At 45.1% G+C, this 19394-nt stretch overlaps 1 protein-coding gene across 1 annotated transcript in view; it reads left to right on the top strand.

Moving 5' to 3' along the window:
* LOC136563721 (cadherin-4) overlaps nucleotides 1-19394 on the top strand; it is a 418272-nt gene that overhangs the window by 388105 nt on the left and 10773 nt on the right. Inside the window, exons 9-11 of the mRNA XM_066561277.1 lie at nucleotides 7335-7520; nucleotides 12801-13054; nucleotides 16115-16257. Coding sequence (XP_066417374.1) covers nucleotides 7335-7520; nucleotides 12801-13054; nucleotides 16115-16257 — 583 coding nt within the window. The remainder of the gene's footprint in view (nucleotides 1-7334; nucleotides 7521-12800; nucleotides 13055-16114; nucleotides 16258-19394) is intronic.

The following is a 19394-nucleotide window of genomic DNA, read 5'->3' as shown; positions in this document are numbered from 1 at the left end:
ACGAAATGCGAGGCCTGACATGCCAACAAATGAATTGATTGCATCCTCTTTTTAGGGAGCTGGTTATTTCAGAGAGTAGAAGTACATTGGAAAGCTCCCCTGTGCCATGGTGGGGGATGCAGGGGGCACTGCTTTGGCAATTCCAGGTCAGGGTATCATGTTTCTTGTCTGAAATTTTTTTTCCACCTGTAGCATTTCCCTCAAATTTGAATGGTTTCTTGTAGGTGTTGTGCCTCTTTCTGCTTTTGGTTATATACAAAATATTCTAATTCTCCTCCTCAGCCCAGAGCTGGCCTTGGAGAGCCTCATTAAACCATGGTGGTTCAGTTTGAGCTGGTGGAGCTTCCCAGCTGGGAAGCAGAACAAGCTTCTTCTGGCCTGTTTCACCCCAGCCCAAACAAACCAGTTTGAGCTCCTGGTGGAGCTCAGAGCCTGGGAAGAGCCGTGCTGGGATCAGCTCATCCCAGCTCCCTGCCAGCCTTCCTGGGGCTTTTCCACCCAGCAGCTGAGCCAGGATCACAGGGCTCTGTGGCAAAGCACTGGGGGGATCAATGGGCTAATCCAGGCTGACCTAATGGATTTATCAAGTAACACATGAATTAATGATTTTCTCAGCATTCTGCCCCAGCACAGGGCATGGCTGCAGCCCCTTCTGCAGCTGCCTCAGGAGACAGACAAGTCACTTCAGCCTTTGGTTCTGCAGCTGAAGGGAAGCATAGGGCTGTCAAGCACTGTGGAGCTATGATGTATCTGTTCAAAACTGTTCTGTTATATGAATGTATGTATATAAGGGGTTTTTTTTAAGAATGAGGCTTTGTAGGCAGTTCCAGCTGTTTTAAAATCTATGTCTCTATTTTAAAGAGAGCATTGCTAATTACACCTGACAATCAAATAGTCTGCAGAAAAGTATCAGCCACCTTTTCCTGCTGTTCATTCCGTGGGCAAGAAACAAAGGTATGTTAGACAAGAGAGCAAATGAAATGTTCAAAGGATCCTTGTCTAAAACTGAAAAATAAAGGGCTGTGCTATCAGATCAGAATTTTAATGTATATTGTTTCCACTGATTCCTGACATAAAATCTTTCATTGTTGGGTATAAGCATTGTTAAAGGTCACTGTTGCAAAGGCTACATCATTTAGAGGAGATGAGATCCCATTTTGGATAAATTCACAATTTTTGTTCCTAACAAGGAGATAGTATCAGGATTTGAATGTACAAGAGTGTCGGTTTACGGATTAAAGGCTTTTGTGTTCTGGAAACCACACTATGCCAGATTTCATGAGTTTCAGTGAGATGTGCAAGTCCCTAAAGTCAAGTAGGTTGATTAAAGTGGTTCTTTATAGCCTTTGAAATAGAGATAAAGTACAACTTTCCTACATGGGTTAATGTAGAAATTTTTTTTTCTTGACAAGGCTATATGCCTTGCAAGGACATAATTTAATCTCTTTTTAAACCTTTCGTATGAACATTGTAAAAAGCTCCTTTGTATTGTAATGCATTTTTATAAAATATCTAAATTTCTATGCAAACTTCAGACCTCATTTCTTAAGATATATTTATTTGGAAATGGTTATCTTGCAGCAGAATGGTGTCTTGTGTCATCATTTCTGCAGCATCTTTTCATACTATCAAAAGAATGTAACATCTGATAATGAAAAAAATTAGTGCTCTTTGTTAGATATGCAAACTACTTTTTTTTTTTTTTTTTAATATCCTTTTACTATTATGTGCTCTGAACTCCTGGCAAGTCCTCAAAGAGTCTTTGAACCAAGGTGAAACCTACGTGTTTCTTCCTCACACGGAGTCTGAAGTAAGAGGGTTTTCTTTTGCTGCTTCTGAAAGAGAGGGTATTGCTTTATTCTCCTCTGCTCCAGCTTTGTCTTCATATTCAGAGAGTAAAATTTGTATGTTGATCCAGAGTTAGTCATTACTTGAGATTCTGAAAAAATGATTCAGTAAAAACAAAGTGTAAAGCCGGTGGCTGTCACCTGTGGTAGGAGCACAACAGAGGTTGTCTGTGCTCCAGCCTGAGATCAGCCTCAGAAGTGCCAAACTTTAAGGCTTGCTGTAGTTTTTCAAACTCTTTCAAAGAAAAAGAAACCAGCACGTGGAGGCCACGCTGAGCATCACTGGAGCTTCCTGCACAAACTCCCTGTGAGCAGGTGGGTGCCTTGTGTGCCCCTCACCCTGCTCAGAGCTGAGAGGGCTCCTTTGCAGGCAGGTGAGCTGCTTTCATGGCACACACTGCTGAGGACAAAGGCAAAACTTCCAAAGCATCTTTTCAAAGCTGGTGAGCTCATTGCCATGCACCTCCTTGGGTGGGCTGGGCAGGGCTGAGTCCTGCCCGAGCACCACGAGGTGATGCCTGCAGCCCAGGCAGTTCCTTTGAGAGGGAGCACCACAGCAGATGGGTATGAATGCATGGATGCACTCTGGAGGAGATCCACGTGGATGTGAAACTGAAGCAGTGCAGAGGATTCTGTAGCCATGAACCTGGAAAAAAACAACAGCCCAGAGGTTCATGGAGGGGCTGCTAGCTGGTGGAATGCAGAGCAGCCTCAAAAAGCAGTGAGGACATCAGTGGTGATCACTCGAGACCTCACTGGAGTGAGTAGTTTAATAAAACCAGAAATGAGCATCTCAAAGCCTGGCTTTCAAAATAAGGCAGACTTCACAGGGGTTTTGTGGGGATTTGAGCAAGCTCATAGTCTGCTTTGCACACAGTGGAGGGAGACCCTGGCAGTCCCTGTGTGACTGTCACAGCAGCTGAGAGCTGGGATAACTCACAGCCCAGCACAGCCATCCCCACAGAAAACTATATTGGAAATTAAAGGTCACAGAATTGATAGTAAGGCTTAAGAAAACAGCAATTAGTCTGCTAGGAAGAAAAGCTAAATTACCAGTAGTAGGAGTGGGGGGGGAGGGGAAAGAGCATTATTGATCTAAATATCAAGTTGGCAGATACACAGAGTACAGCCTAGAAGTTTTTTACACCTCTGGGCTCATTCAACCCACACAATAAAAAATGCAGGCCTATAAAGATGGAATAAGAAGCAATCAATTAGGATGGCATTTGCTTGTTTCCATGCTGCAGTTGGGCAGGCACATCACAATTAATGATTTATTAGGAAATTTTCTCCTTCCCCCCCCCCCCCCGCCATTTTACACAGACTGCTGCAACCAGACCACAGTTGCTTATTAATTTTCCTGCTTTTCAAGAATCTTTGTTAGCAGAAAACCCTTGCCTGGGATGCCAGCATGGGGCTGGGGGGATGCCCTGAAGTGTGAGGAGCTGTGGGTTTTATTCAGCCAGTGGAGCCCCCGGAGTGCTGGGATCCCTGGCTGCACATCACCTTGTCTCCTCATGGGGCAGGCAGGAACTGGGGAGGGATGGGACCCCCCACCAGCCCATGCACTCTCATTTCAGTTTCTCCCAGCCTAGAGAGAAGATCCAGCACTTTGCAGCAGTCATATCTATCTGGGGAGGGGCTCAGAGCCTAATAAGAGCACTGAGATGCCCTTACTCTTCTGTTAATCCATAGCTATAGGTCATGAAACACTGTTTGTCCTGGCAATTCAGCCTTCATAAACCACTGCTGCCTGGAACAAATGTTGTGTCATCATTAGTGAATCTTGGAGGCAACAGAAAGATCTTTCCTGCAGACATTCATGTGAACAAGTCTTTGCCTTCACAGCTCTTTAGCAAAACCAGCCAGGGAAAGAAGTAAGAACATTGGAAAAAAAAGGAATTCCCTTTAGAAGGAAGCCTGAATAATTATCTTTGTGTTCATCTGTCTCAATCCCACACCTCCCTAGGAATGGCTGCAGTAGCTAATTGGTTTTACTCAGCTGTGCATGGCTTCACTGCCCAGACTCCAGATTTATTGCACAAAGTCAAGTCATGGTGTGAATTCATCATTTGTCCCCCACATCAATCCCTTTCTCCTCTGCAATGATATTTGTCTGCGTGTTTATGTGCTGTCAGGTCCAAATGACATGAAAGACAAATTCTGGAATTAACCAATTTTAGTACCAACCCAAAGATCAGAATGAATTATTTCCTTTTCAGCAAAGCATAACTTCAGAGGGGCCAGCTCAAGGGGAGTGGGAGAAGGAGTTTTGCCAGAACAGGCCTTTATAGGAGGAGAAGAAAAAATAACCCACAGAATTTAAGGATTTAAGAACATGACAGTTTCAGAACAAATCTCTATCTGAGAAGGGAAATGTGTAACAATCAGCCAGAGAAATCTTTATGAGTGGTCTTTAAAAATTTTCTGTCAATCAAGGACTTCAAATGCAACAGTTGAAAGTGAAGCTGAATGAAATACAGGGGAGTATGAGTAAATGCTACAGGTATAGGTCAAGCACTGCTTTATCAATCTTGTGTTTACTCCAGCAGCTCCTCTGTTGCCCATTGTTTTACCTTGTTTGAATAGATATGCTTCTCTTTATTTGAAAATCAATTGTAATCTTATGAAAGAGAACTTAGAGCAGAGGGAATGCTGGAAAGCAGCATAGTGAAAGATGTTCATTATCCTGAATTACTCCAGGGTAGGGAGGGAATGACATTAAAGAAGTGTGGGTAGCTTTGAGCTGCCATCCTTCCTTTAGCAGGTGTAATTTAATGTCGTTACTTAATTTTATTAAAGGTAAAGACAATTGTGGACAATACATATTACAGCATTTACCTATAATAATGATAGTGGGGGAGTGTGAGAGGGAGGAAAGGAAGACTCCAGTTTGAATTCCCAGTAGCTGCTGATCTGTAGCTGATGAAAATTACTCTTTTCTTCATGGCACATCTCTCCAAGATTTGCTTTTTACCCTGAATAGCTTTGGATGGCTCCTTTGATTCCAGAGAAGGTGCTCTGTTCTCCTCAGAATAATACTTTGCTTTATAAGCACAGCAAGCAGTATCCACTCTCAATTCTGCTTAGGACTGATAATTTCCTAACTGTACCTAACAGAGGTCAACAACAAGTGGATGAACTCCTGGATTGCCCAGGATGTGCTGAGCACTGTGGTATTCACCCCAGGGAAAAGCTTTATAGGTTGCTGTGATCTTCCTCCAGGCTTTATATTGGCATGTGCTTGTGTATTAATAATTTTTAATATAACATCATGTTTTAAAATGTGTAAGCTCTGTCACTGTGGGCTGAAAATAGATGATGTGATGGCTGCTAGAGGAGCTGCTGTAAAATCTGTGTGGGGCTTTTCCATGTGACCCAAACTCATTGGCAGCACCTGGGCTGTGACCTACTGAATGTGTTCAGGGATCATATAGGGCAGGCCCTCTTAAATGGGTTAAATGCAGCTGATGGTTTGTTCTTGATGACTTAATTCTGTTTGGTTCTGCAGGGCATAAGCCCAGGATTGACAGATGAAATCTGTGGTCCTGAGTTGAAGATTTGAGATGGTTTCACTGAGTGTTTAACTCCTTTGGAATTACAGAATGATACCTTGTTGTCAGCAGTGCAGCCTAAAAGAGACTGAGGGTCCTCAGCTTGTCACTGCTGCCATGCCATACAACATTAATTTAATGTAATGGGCAATAACTAGTGTGGATTTAGGAAGAGATGATCCTGTTTAACTAATCTGCTTCAGTTCAGACGAGGCTGATAGTAGAGTGTACATATGACATAATCTAATGGATTTTTCAAGAGGCTTTTGATAAATTTGCATATATTTCCCTTGCTTAAGCTGTGTGCCGCAGAGACTCCAAATTGGGCAAGAGAATGGGTAAAGAACAAGTGAAATCAGGGGAAATAAAGAGAAAAGAAGAGCTGTAGCATGTAGCAGAATAAGAATTATCCTGCAGCTTCCCACTGTTCTTCCCCACCACTCTGCATGGCTGGAAAGAGATGCCATCTGCATTCACTAATGAAAACTTGTTTAGGACAGGTGCATAGCAGAAAAGAGGGCAAGATGCCATTCAGGATACCACTAAAGGGCAAATTTAAATTCACATTAGCATAAGGCAGATTGAATATTTTTGCTGTCAGCGGTGAAATAATATATACTAAATACAAGCATCCGTAACAGAGAGATGCCAAAGGATGGGGATGGGTTAGGAGGGGAAACGGACTCTTGTGCTAACAAAGGAATGATTTATTATCATTTACACAACCTGGCATTTGTGCACACCAAAGGCCAGATTTTAGAAGTCATCTGCTCCTGCAGTTTGGGGCCAGAATTTCAGTTGCAGACTCGGAGCCAGCCGCTCCCGGCGTTTCCCCAGTGTTTAATTTGCCATATGTCAATCAGAGTGTTGATTTGCAAGTGCTGCTAATAGGCAGTGCTGAGACATGAGGACAGTTGAAAATTTGGGAATGTGTCTTACTGGCAGTTTGAGCCCCAAATACTGGAAGTATTCACAGGCCAGGATCCCTGATCAGCCATGAGATAAATCAGGGACTGGAAAGCAGAAAAGAATGCAGTTAATGTGTCAGGATGTGCCTGAATGGGACATGCTCCATGGAAATCAGTGCTAAATGAGAGAATTAAGCACCAGGAAAGGCTGTGGCAAAATCACAAGAAACACTTCAAATAATGAGACAAAATCAGGGGCAAGAAAGAAATAAAATGAAGTAAAATCACTGAAGAAGCAATAAAATGCCATCACTGAAATCTGAGTGAGGCATAATACCTTGGGATAAACGGAGATAGTCATCCTAAAAATTCAGACATTTCAGTGTGCCATTTTCCCCTGCTGTTGACAATTAACTCTCTGGTTGCTGTAATTAAGCAAGAATATCAAGAATGTTTTTTGTTGGATTCCTTGGAGCATTTGCTGAATCTTGCAGTGGCTGTGCCATAGTGGGTTTGTTCTCCTTCAGGCTGAGACATGAAGTTGGGCTTTGGGGAAATACTCAAAGGAAAAAAAAACAGGAATAGTCTTGCCTTTTCCTCATAATAAACCTGAGGACCAAGCTGTGGATCTTCCTCGAGATGTGATTTCAGATATCAAGGAAGCAGCTCAGAAAGCTATTCTGCAAATCCAGCCTACTGGAATCCCAGAGGGCATTTATACAGAAGTAAAGCAGAGAATAACTGAGCCATTCACCTCTTTCACAGATTGCTTTACTCAAGCAGTGGAAAGGCAATGCCATGTTCTCTTGGGGGTCAGGGCCTGTCAGCACAAAAAGTCTAAAATCCTCAGTAACCAGGGTTCCAACAGAAAAGCAGAATTGAGAAAGAGCTGTGTTGCTCATTACAGATGGTCCTCTTCATGGGACTGGCGTCCCAATGTGCATGGTGATGGAGGGGAGAGGGGCGGGAGGTGTGAGGATGGACAGAAAGCTCCCTCCATGACCACCCCTGTCTTTCCTTTGCAGTATTCAGGAGAAGTGCCTGAGAACAGAGTGGAGGTTGTGGTGGCAAACCTGACGGTGCTGGACCGGGACCAGCCGCACTCTCCCAACTGGAACGCCATCTACCGCATCATCAGCGGGGACCCCTCGGGCCACTTCACCATCCGCACCGACCCCGTCACCAACGAGGGCATGGTCACCGTGGTGAAGGTGAGGGGGAGCCAGAGACCCTGTGTTTGTCACCCTTACAGCTGCAGGGATGGCCAGGAGCCTGCAGTTGTTTGTGCCTTCCCTGCCTGGAAGTGCGAGTGTTTGGATCTGTTGTTCCCCATCTCTCTGTGTGTAGGAGGCCTGAAACTCTCCAGCATATGGCACTGGTTCTGGGTTTTCTGGGTTTCCCAGCTCAGCCCAGCCCACCATGAGCTTTCAGAAAGCCTCACATGCTGAAGGGATTCCCAGCACCAGAGCCTGACCTCCACCTCCTGCTTCTCTTTGGCTCTTTGAGCTCTGTAAGAGGGAACGAGCCTGGGCTGGGCAGCCCTGCCCCTCTTGAGCCAGAAAAACCCCTGTTTGCTGTGGATCAAGGGCACTGTTTCACTGCCTGGGTCAGTCAAGTGATCCTTTGTGAAAGCAGGGAGTGTAGGAGACCTCAGGAGGGGTGAATTTTCTGTAACAGAAGGGGAGGAAATTTTCCTTTTGACTGAGTTGTTTGGCAGCAAAACTGTTGGAGAGATTTTCCTTTTCCTAGTATTAAGCAATAAATATACAGTATGGGACAGATCCTCAATTCAGGACAGCTCCACTTAAAGCCACCCCCAGGTGGATCAGCAGAAGATCTTGTCTAAAGACTCCCAAGAAATCAAACCAGAAATATCCACCATTCTTCCCTCCATGTGCTGGTAGAGCTGGAAGCCTCAAGATGCCTGCAGCAAGTGCCAAATTGTGTTTCCTTCCTTGCCTCCATGTTTCCAAAGAACTTGACTCTATCTTCATTGGAGCATTCGCTTCTCTTTCAGTTGTGAGGCCAGTGAGTGTTTCTGCAGTGATTACACACAGCCAGGACATCACTGGATCCCTTCAGCATTCACTGAAGCTCTTCCCAGAAAAGATGCCTGTGGATGTTTCCTCTGACTACAAAAACCAGCAAAGACATCACACACAGGCTGTTGAGATGTGCAGGAGCTGCACAGCACACACTGTGCACTGCACATGGGAAGGATTAATGGGGTGGATAAAGTCAGCACCTTCTGATAAGTCTGGCCTTCCCTCACAAAAAGTTTTAATCAACAACACAGGTAGAAATGAGCAGCATAAAGAGCAGTATAATTCAAGAATAGCTCTGTGCTGAGCCCTGTTTCCTTGTTATTAGCTGAACAAGTTGCAGTCATTCCTAATGTGCAGTTTGTGTCTTAGGAGAAATGGCATCAGTGAGATGCCATGAGGTCACACTGGCAGGAGCATGTGAGCCTGTCCTGTTCCCTGACCCCTGGGCTATGTGTGTGTGTCTGCAGATGCTGCTCTGCTGAAACTTCAAGGGACACACCATCCTACCTGCCAGATGGTATTTCAGCAGGGTCCTCTTATTTATCACTTTTTATTGCTCTGTGATGATGGTTGACAGCCTTACTATGAAGTCTCTTCAAGCTTAGACATGTGTATATGGTTGCATATATGTGTGTAAGCATACATATATCCAAATCTATATTTTCTGCTTAAACAGAAAACATTCAATGAAGAAAAGTGCAAAAATTTAATTTCCACTGACATCAGCAGCCAGTCTGAAATTGAAATGCCAACATTTTTACTGCAAGTAGGGGAGGACCCCTTATTTTTAATCTTGCAAAGTGTCAGGACTGTAGTTTAAAGGCACATCAAAGTGAACAACAGGGGATTTGCATGATCAACACTGCTGCACAAGGACTTGTGTATAATGAACCCTCCCTTATTCACAACTTGCAGGCAGAAAGCAGGGCAGATTTGTCAAGACACCACTGATGCTGGTGTTGATTTTCCACTGCTCTGTAACCCACAGTGATCACAAAGCAGAGAACCACATGAAAATCCCATCCCATCAAGCTGAGCTCAGAGCTTGAAATTGCATTGGATGTCTTCACTACATCACCTCACCTGATCCTCCTGAGCACAGGGTTCCCCACCCCTATCTGGCTGGGAGGCTTTTTGGTGTATTTTCAGCAAGGAGAATGAGTGAAATTGCTTATGATTAAATTTTCATGGTGAAGAAGGGAAGACTCTTAGGATTCCACCTTCTTTGAAATATTTTGTTCTCTGTTAATAAGTGAATATGCTTAAAGATTTGGAGGATGTATTCTCATCAGACTGGGTGGCCAGTCAGAGCTTGTTCTTTGCTGTGTTGGAGCAGTCTCTTGCTGGTTTGATCACTGATGTGGGTTGAAAACACAGGTAAAAAAATTAAAGTCAAGTAATGAACCATTTATTTACAGACCCTACATGGCTGGATTTTCACATGGCTCTTCAAAGCCACTCACAGATCACTCCTCCTGCAAGCAAAGGAGTGACAGCAGCATCACAGGGACAGAGGCTCTGTGCAGAATCCCACCACTTCACCAGCATTTCAGGGGCCTGAAATGGAGGGCCAGAAACCCCTCCAAGCCAGATTTCCCTTTGGAGTTCAGATTATGGTCGTGGGGGCCATTTTGAAACTGCCCTCAGCAAAACCCCATCTGTATCTCCAGTGTGATCACCAAAAGTATAACTTTTCCCTTTTCTGTTTTTGCCTTTCCAAACCATTTCCATAACTGTGCAAGACCCTAATCTTCAAAGAAGGCCTTGATCAAGGGCAGAGGGAAACCTCCCACTCAGATGAGACACCGCAGAGTCTGAAGACAATCTCCCAGAGCAGCAGTGGCTGCCCTGTGGCAGCCAGCTAAGTAAAATGTTATTATAAACTCTGCATGGATCAGAGCTGTGAATTTATAATGGAGGTGCTGCTGAAGCTTCAGTTATTATTTGTCTCAACTCTAACACCAGGCAGATTTGTTCACTTCAGTTGAAAGTACCCCGAGAGAAGGAGGACGCATGGCAAGCCCTCAGCATCGCTCTGCTGCAGCCAGGTTGGAGGTGCTGGTGAAGGAGGAGGATGTGCAGCAGCTCCAGGGGATATTTCACAGCCAGATCACACACCAAACATCCAGCAAGGAGTACCTGCAAAAGTGCTGCTTTTTCATTTCATGTCAAGTGCAAAGTATGCAAGAGTCCCACATGTCCTTGTCCCAGATGTAGTGGCTCTGTGGGCTTTTTCAGGATCCTGCTGTCATAGAATCAAAGAATCATTTTGGTTGGAAAATACTTCTAGGATCATCAAGTCCAGCTGTTAACCTAACAAGCTCAAGTCCACTGTGTCCCTAAAACCCCATCAAATGACCAGTGTGCAGCATTTCCAGTGAGATGCATGGAGGTGGAAGGGGTGAGTGTGGTGTGAGGAACACTGAGTGCTCTGTGCACCATTATCCTCAGAGGGAGGCAGTTTTAGGGAGCAGAGGCAAGAGCAGTTCTGGTATAAATTGCTTATTAAGTTGTGAAAGAAGTTCTGCCTTAGGGCTGGACAGTGGCTGCAAGGGGCTGCTGTCCCATGGGGCTAAATGGCCCAAACTGCCAGCACAGCACAGACTCTTGATTTTACCTTTTTTTTTTTTTTTTTTTTTTTACAAAACTGTGTAAAATAGGATTTGGTGGACACAGGAGAAATGAGCAGATCAGCTCTGTCTTGCAGACTGAAGTGTGGTGGACACTGTTTGGTGACACTGATGCCTCCTAGACAACCCTTGGGGTGCCCGATCCTGGTCCAGCTCTGCTCCTTGCATGTTTTTTCTGCAGCCCAAGTTTTGTTGCTACCAGAAGAAAGAGGAAAAAGTTTAGAGAGCAGCCTTACATGTTTTGGGGGGGAAAACCCCACTACTTTACATCAGGCCACATCCTAGCAGAGCTGTGTGTCCTGAGCATCAGAAGCAGGGAGTTTCCCACACCATTCCCCATGGAGCTGCTCAGCCCCCAGCTGCCTCTGAGACCCCTTGGGGAGGGAGGAGCAGGGTGGCTGTGGACAGCCTAGCAAAAAGAGCAGCAGAAAAAAAAAGAAAAAAAGGAAAAAAAAAAAAAAAAGAAAACTGCAGGAATATAAATTAGAGGCGGTGTGAAAAGAAATTGAGGAAATGCATTAGTCAAATTGTTTCAAGGCCTTGAATAGTGTTTAAATGGGAACTTTCAGCGTGCATTGGTTTTGAATGCAGCACAAGTCCGTGAGTCAGCACGGGTGGGTGTACTGGGAATCTTTATGCTTCCTTTTATTTATTAAATGTTGGCCCTGCCTGTCAGGAAGCCATTTAGCATGGGGAACATTTGCACTTCAATCGAGTAGAGATTCCGCTGGTTTACCTCTTGCCCCTGAAATTTGTTTCTCTCGTGTAGGCTCCTATGATTTGATTTCCCTCCTGACAATACTGGGTTTTAAACAGGACATGGCAGGCAGCTCCTGCTGCTGTAAATCCCTGTCCAAGTCGGTGTAGCTGCGGTGTTTCACACCCTGAGTGAGTGCTCTGCAGACTCAGCGCTGGAGAAGGTATTAGGGAGGATGGATATGCTTCTAAATTTATAAATCATGGCAAAGCAGTTTTTAACAAGCAGAGGTGTGATCCTGCATAACTCAAGCCTCCTTGGCAGATGATTAGCGACTTCCCTCATAATAATTAGTGGGATGGTTTAGAAATTATTATTATACTGGGCTCAGTCAGTCGTGCCAGGAAAGGCTTTTCACTCCGTTTGGCTCCTGGGACAGACACATTGTCTCCATGTGTGTGTTGAGAAGAGATCTGTGGCCTCCCAGCAGCAAAACCCAGCTGTAAGGGCTGTAGGCAGCCTCCAGAGACCACGAGGTGCCTTGGAGGAGAATGAGAGGTCCCAGTGGAAGGACCACCTGCTTAACCTGACCAGGGATTGTTCCTGGCAGCTCCACCTCTGCTTATAAACTCATTTAAGAGGGAAAATAAAGAGCCCTTCAGGCTCATGAGTCCACAGAGACTGTCCTGGTTCCACAGTCAGCAGTTTCAGTGCTAATAGCACTGCTAAGTGCTCATCCCAACCCTCTGAACAGGCTCCACCTGTTGCATTAGAGCAGCCCTGGGTGAGTTTGTTCATTTGATGCTCAGCTCTCACAGGCAGGTTGCCTTTTGGAAACCACTTAGCATTGGAACAAAATACAGGGTAAATGCTTCCTGCTGTTTGCAGTTTTTCCTTTGTGGAATTTTTTTTAATACTTGACCCTCCAAAAACTGGAAGGCCAAATCCTCCACTGGATTGAAGTTGCTCTGGATTTACACCTTCAAAAGAACTGAGCTCAGGAGGAAAAAGATCAGGCAATGACTTTGATATCATCTACCTTCTAGTCTTGCAGCTTCCAGCCAGAAGGTAGAATTTATTCTCTGCTTGGCTCTACACTTGCTGGTTTGTTTGTTTCAGGCAGTCGATTACGAGATGAACAGAGCTTTCATGCTGACAGTGATGGTGTCAAACCAAGCTCCCCTGGCCAGTGGCATCCAGATGTCCTTCCAGTCGACAGCAGGAGTCACCATCTCAGTCACAGATGTCAACGAAGCCCCGTATTTCCCAACCAACCACAAGCTGATCAGGCTGGAGGAAGGGGTGCCCACGGGGACGGTGCTGACCACGTTCTCGGCAGTGGATCCCGATCGCTTCATGCAGCAGGCAGTAAGGTGGGACACCAGGCAGCCTGGGGGCTCCCCTGCAGCTGGGGGGATCAGATGCACGAATCTGGGGGAGACAAGCAGCTGAAAGCTGATTTCCAAACTGGCTGGTGGGATGTGAATGAGATCTTGGCAGGGAGTGGCACCTGCAGTCGAGCATCTGTAAACTCACAGCCCCCTGCTCCAGGTAAGGCAGGCTCTGAGCAGCTGGGTCAAGGAGAGCAGACAGAGTTGGATCCTGGGTTACTGGATTGCTGTGGGGCAGATCACACCTTCAAATGAAGCAGATTTCTGTGTTGTTACAGAGGTCAGGGCTGCTTCATACCCAGTCTTTGGCTCTGCCTCACCCAGGGTGCTCTGACCTTTGTGGTTCATGAACTTCATAAACACAGAGGTTTAGAAAAAGGCATCTTTGTTATTTCTGTTTTATGGGGGGAAACTGAGGCATAGAAAGGGCTAGGCCTGGGTTTTCAAAGGGAATGGCTGGGATTTTTAATCATGCCTTGTGTTGCTTCCAGAGCATTTAGGTTCAACCTTGCTTAAAAGCACAGTGGAAGTGGAGCTGTAGCTGGTTCAGAGCAAGGCTGGTAGGGTTACAAACAGCTGCTGGGCAGGCTTTTAAAGTGCCAAATTGTTCATTGTTGCTTGAGCAGTCAAACAGCCATTCCCAGGCCATTGGCACTTGGTCTGTATCTCACCAGTGCTCCCCTTGCCTGCTCCCAGTACGTGCAATTTGTTCCAAACATCCCTTTTTCTTCAGAGCACCTGCCTAACATAACCTCCCTTAGCTGCTTTCCCTATGAATGGGATTCAGGTGGCAAAATTTTAACCTTGTAAAAGTCAGGTTTCTATCCAAGCAGCTTAAGATGACTTTTAATTGGTGCTGTGAGCAGGAGGGTGTCACTCACTCTGTTTTGTCCCACCTGGGCAGAGCAGGGTCTGAATCCAGGGTCCAGGACCCCAGCTCGCACACCTTCCCAGCAGGAAATAATTGGCAGAAAAGTGTAGGTGAGAATGAGTCCTTGTGACACTTTCACAACTATTTCAGCTCCCTCTGTGCAGACAGGAAATGCATTTCCTGATCTTGGATACTTACACTCCACAGAAATTGTTTTCTTTTTTGCTCCCAGTCTGTAAGAGCTGTGGTATTTTTGTCAAAACCCGAGTATACGACATGACCACGGGTGAGGCCACTTAAACTTGCATCAGTTGTGACATTTTGTGTCAGGAAGAGTTTGAAATATTTCACCTGGCACAGAGCTGTTGGGTCTAGAAAATGGTAGTTTATTCACTGCCTCATCTTGTTGTCTTTAGACAGGGATTGTGACTTTGGAGGAAAGAGACCATCCTAACTAACAAGCCCATTTTTCTTATGTTCTTTTTGAAATATTGGCCTTTGAAGGGTCTTTATTTCCCTGATGTCTGTACCAAGGCTGGTATTCAGAGGAGAGAACAACTCATTTGTGATTGAGTACTCCCTCTAACCTGGAGGGGGGTGATCTGTAATCCAAACGAGCACCTGCTGTTCCTGTCATTGCACAGGGCATGTGTAGGGTCTTGTAAAGTTTTCTGTGGGTATGAGCAGCCAGTTACTTGCATTGTTTCTTTCTAGGGCTTCCAGGACATGCATTTTGTGCATCCACAGCTCCTCATTTCCAAACCCCAGTGCAGTCTCTCTTCCTTTGCATCAGGACAGCCAATGCCCAGGCTCTGCAGGAACCAGTGGGGTGGTTTTGGGGTCCTGTCTTTGTGAGATGTAAAAAAGATATTTTATTTTTTACTTCACCGTTGGCATTGGTGAGTTAGGAAAAAAGATACCCAAAAGGCTAAACCTACAGATCCATGATAAGAGCTGATCCTGCTGCTAGAGCCTTGCATACAGATTCCAGTCTCTAAATAGTCTTTGATGAAATAGAGTTTTTACAAATAGAATATGAGGAAGCAGGAGCATCTCCAGTAATGCACAGCTTGGCATGGGCAGTGTCACACCTCAGGTTATCCTCATTAGCCACAGACACATTCACAAAGCCAGCTTTGAAACTGGATCCCTGGTCATTTAGCAGAGAAAGGGCAGGAGCCTCACACCAGTGATATTGAAATGAAAACATCCCAAAGAGTCTAGCTCCATGAAATGTAATTCTTTCCTTTGGCAGGAGTTTGTGCAGCTGTGTGTTGCTTTTCTCTTCACATGGATTGACTCAGCTCAGGTTTCCCTTTGAGTTTCTGCTTCAAACAGCCCAGTTCTGGAAAGGGATATTCACCAGAAGCTAGTAATGCTCTCACCTGCATATCTAATGACAAATTATATAAAACTATCAGCAGGTCTGAGTTACCCATGAAATAAGCTCAGCTTCTGTTTGCTTATTTCAGTAATTTATAGTCTGACCATTTATTAGCTTCCAGTTGGATAGTTATGGTCCATCTCACTTCAAACAGTACGGAACTGGTAGGCAGAAAAGCAAGAAAACAAGCAAGTAAGAAGCATGAACTGAAAACACTGATCTGGAGAACACAGGAAGAGTTTGCCCAAAAAAAGCCCCATGTTCTCAGCTGGTTTCATGGGACATAAATAGAAAACAGCTGTGAATTGACTGAGTAGTTGGGAGGTGACTGACAGTGTGGTATTCCCAAACTGTTGGTTATTAGTGGTGGAGAGAAAACAGGAATATCTTTGACTTTAAAAAGCTGGTTTCAGAAGGGCAAGGTTGGGAGCAGGAGAAAGCAGGAATCCATCCTCTAATTTAGGCATACAAATGCAATGGTCTTTGCAGACCCATTTCTGCTCAGCTGCAGAGACCTCAGGAAATGCCCTCTCCTAGCAGCAGGAAACTGGCATGTAAGTGGCACTTAGTGGAAAGAAGAACCTTTAAAACTAAAGTAATTGAAAAATTGAATAATTGTAAAGGTCAAAAACCAGATACTCAATTAGCATTGTGTTTGTCAACAAAACCAGTTATCCAAAGGTCCTTTGAATCACAGGTCAGGAGTCCAGGAAAAAAACGTATTTCAAGCAATATTAAGGATATGTCAGTGAAAAGACTGCCATGTATTTATTTCCTTTCTCTGTAGATACTCTAAGCTGTCAGATCCTGCAAACTGGCTGAACATTAATGCCACAAATGGTCAGATCACTACTGCTGCTGTCCTTGATCGAGAGTCAGACTACATTAAGAATAATGTCTACGAGGCCACATTCTTGGCGGCTGACAACGGTGAGCCCAGGCTTCACATTGTTCATGCTTCAATAAGACTCTAATGTGATGCATTAAGAGAAATGATGCCCTGACAGAGTTGTCAGTATAAGTTATCTTTTTCCCAGGTTTTTATGGTCAAAAATGTGAAAGTGGGACGGGAAATTGCTGGAGTAAATTAAATGTGCACAGTATACGGGGAGTGTTATTAAGGGAAAGGGAGGACAAATGGAAAATTGATTTGGGGAGTTCAGTGTGGCGGTGTAGCCTGAACTTAAAAAAGTGTCAGAGGGCTGTGCTCTCCAGGGGCTGCCGAGCACACCCGTCCTGGTAATCCTCCCAGAGGCACTGATCACAGCATTCAAGAAGCCTTCCATCAGGAAACCAGAAATAATTTTATGGGATGGCAGGAGGGTATTAAAAATAAGCCCATCTGTTGAACCCGTGGTGGCTTTCATAAAAGGTGTGTCTGTCACTGGAGCTGGGCTCCTTCTGGCCACTGCCTGCCTGAAATGTGCAGCCATCATCAGATCATCTGGGTGCTGCTTTGCTTTTTACCAACGCCACTCAGGCCAATTAGATCTCCTGGAGAAGTCCTGTTTGCTCTTCTCTCTGAAGATCACTCAGTGCTTTTGGTCCAGTCAGCACTGAGAGCTGTGCTGGCCTCACTCAAGGGCAGGCAGCCCAGTGCTGCTGCTCTGCTTTTCCTAATCCTGGTTAGGAGGAACTGAGGAGTTTTGATAACCACACCCAAATGTTGCCATGCTGGTATTTCATTCCTCAGTTCCTCCATCTGGAAAAGGTTCAGGAGTTTCCCAGGACAAGGAGAAGGCCTTCCTCCCCCTCACCCATCCTCATTTCCTGCTGTGGGGTGCTGAGCACTCAAACCAGAGCCCTTCTTCAGCAGCACAATTCAGTCTGGCTGTGAGCACCTCAATATATTGCTCATACTCTGCAGGTGCTTCCAGGGCAGTGTTTGTGTGATCCCTCAGGCTGGAAGTGCCATGGTCATTATGAGCAGATGTGGTGGTGGTTGCAGGACTAACGAAAACTTCCTCCCTCTGGGGTTCCATGCATCACTTCAATCATTGCATCCCAGGTCACAGGGGTGAGGGAAACTCATGGAGGCGTTTCAGTGCTGAGGAGCTGTACCAAGAAGTGCATTTTGCCCCTTCTTTCTGCCATGAATGGTAGGACACACCCCACAGCCCCATCCTGAGATTCCCCTCCATGAAGGCAATGAGGACAGGGAAATTCAGAATATTCTCCAATGGGTCCAGTGATGTTCATCTGCAAAAGCCACAGGGCAAAACAGGTCAAATGAGTAGGCCAGGGCTGTTCACAGATGCAGTGGTAGGGTTTGAACCTATCAACCTAATCCTCACCATCTGACCTTGCAAATTCCAAGCACTTGGTGCAATGTGATGTGGAGTTAACCCCTTTCCCTGGCTGTGGTGCTGATACAGCAGTGCATCAGCACCTCCACATCCATCATTCAGCAGCTCAGAAAGTGAGGGCCTAGATAAATCTCTTTATTCTGAAAAAATAATCTATCACTGGTATATTGCAGCCATTAAAATGCACATAAAGCAACACCTTATTTAAAATTCTGTCTAGAGTGCTTAGGATAACAGCTAAAGTTTCATCTAGGCTAATAGACTCTTACCACATTGCTCCCAAGTTCCAGGTTCTCCAGCATCAAAGAAAAGCTTTGGGTCAAGGGTTTTGCTGGGGATTTTTCTCTCTTTCTTGAAGACACAGCAGCATCTTCTTTCCTTGAAGTTCTTTTTGCTGTTCTCAGTACATGATAAAGAAGTTTAACCAATATTCCTTGGACGTGCTCTCTTTCTCTCCCTGGGCTCCAGTGTAGAGATAGTGTCTTTAAGAAAAGTCTTGGCTGCAATGTAAGGAGGGCAAAAAGGGAATCCTAATCAACAGCATGGTTTTAACCTGGTTTCTGAGGAGAGAGTCCCTTGGATCACACTGTGTCTACACAAGAGTGGAGCCTGGCAGTGTATGAACCCCTCAGCCAATTTCAGCCAATCTCCCAGGGAAGCTGAGAACTTAAATGTGTCATATTCCAGCAGGTTTCATGAAACAAAGAGCGGAGCATGAAAACCTTGGCTTACACCTTGCTGTGGGAATGCAGACACTGACCCTGTGAAAAAGGCTGTGATGGAGAATTCAACAGTTAAATGTAGATGCATAAGTTGTATTTTCTTCCTTTTGTCATTAGTATTTCAATCTTAATTTCAGGGCTCACACCAGCTTCTCCACTGGAGTCAGTGGTGCTATTTTAGTCCTCATCTCCTGAGGATAAAGTCCAAGGATCCTTCATTGCTCATCAGTACCTGCTCTATGTCTTTGCTCTCTCCATATAAGACAGCTGAAATAATTTGAAATGTTCCATAGTTTGTAGGACATGGCCATTAAAACTTTGTTTACTTTTCATTTCTCCTAAAACTGCCCCGGAATTGCACTCAGGGACACAAAGAAACAAAAATACCAGGACTCAGATCCCACCAATACTCAATGGCCCAACAAAAGTGCATTTATACGTGCAGCAATTGCAGGTTATTTCAGCCACGTGCCAGTTATTGCCTCTCAGGACTGAGGGTTTGTGTTCAGTCTTTCTCAGAGGTTACAGTGCTTTTATCCCAGAAGATACTCTGGGTAATGTGAAAGCAGTAAAATCACTTTGCTTGGTCCCAAAAGTCAGTTTTTATGTCCAGCCCCAGTATCCTGGTGAGCTGTCTGCCTCTCTGGAAGCTTTCAAGGCTGATCAAAAGACATTGTTTTAGAGGGAGACCTACCCCATGCTTACAGGATGAAAGGATGAGAGTCCATGATTGAAGAGCTTATGTGGGAACCATGAAAAAAGGATTTCCAGGGCTCCTTCAGAATTTTTGAGGCTCCCTTGAGATATGGAGAAAGGAATGTGGGAAGGATGGTCTGTGGAAGCAGAAGCCTGATGGGGAAGTCGTTTGTGTAGCTTTGTATCTAGCACTGGGAGGAAAGGCCAGGACTGAAAATACAAACTCTAAAAAGAATTGCTGAAGCCATGCAGGCAGGGGGCAGGCCAACACGGAGCTGCCGGATAAATGTGTGGGGAGAGAAATGAAAAACACTGTGCCATTTCTGGGAAGGCTGTTCTCTCC

Source organism: Molothrus aeneus, chromosome 17 (assembly GCF_037042795.1).
Source record: "Molothrus aeneus isolate 106 chromosome 17, BPBGC_Maene_1.0, whole genome shotgun sequence".
Lineage (NCBI taxonomy): Eukaryota > Metazoa > Chordata > Aves > Passeriformes > Icteridae > Molothrus > Molothrus aeneus.
The sequence above is the reverse complement of the archived record's forward strand: the minus strand, read 5'-3'. Positions and strand labels throughout refer to the sequence as shown.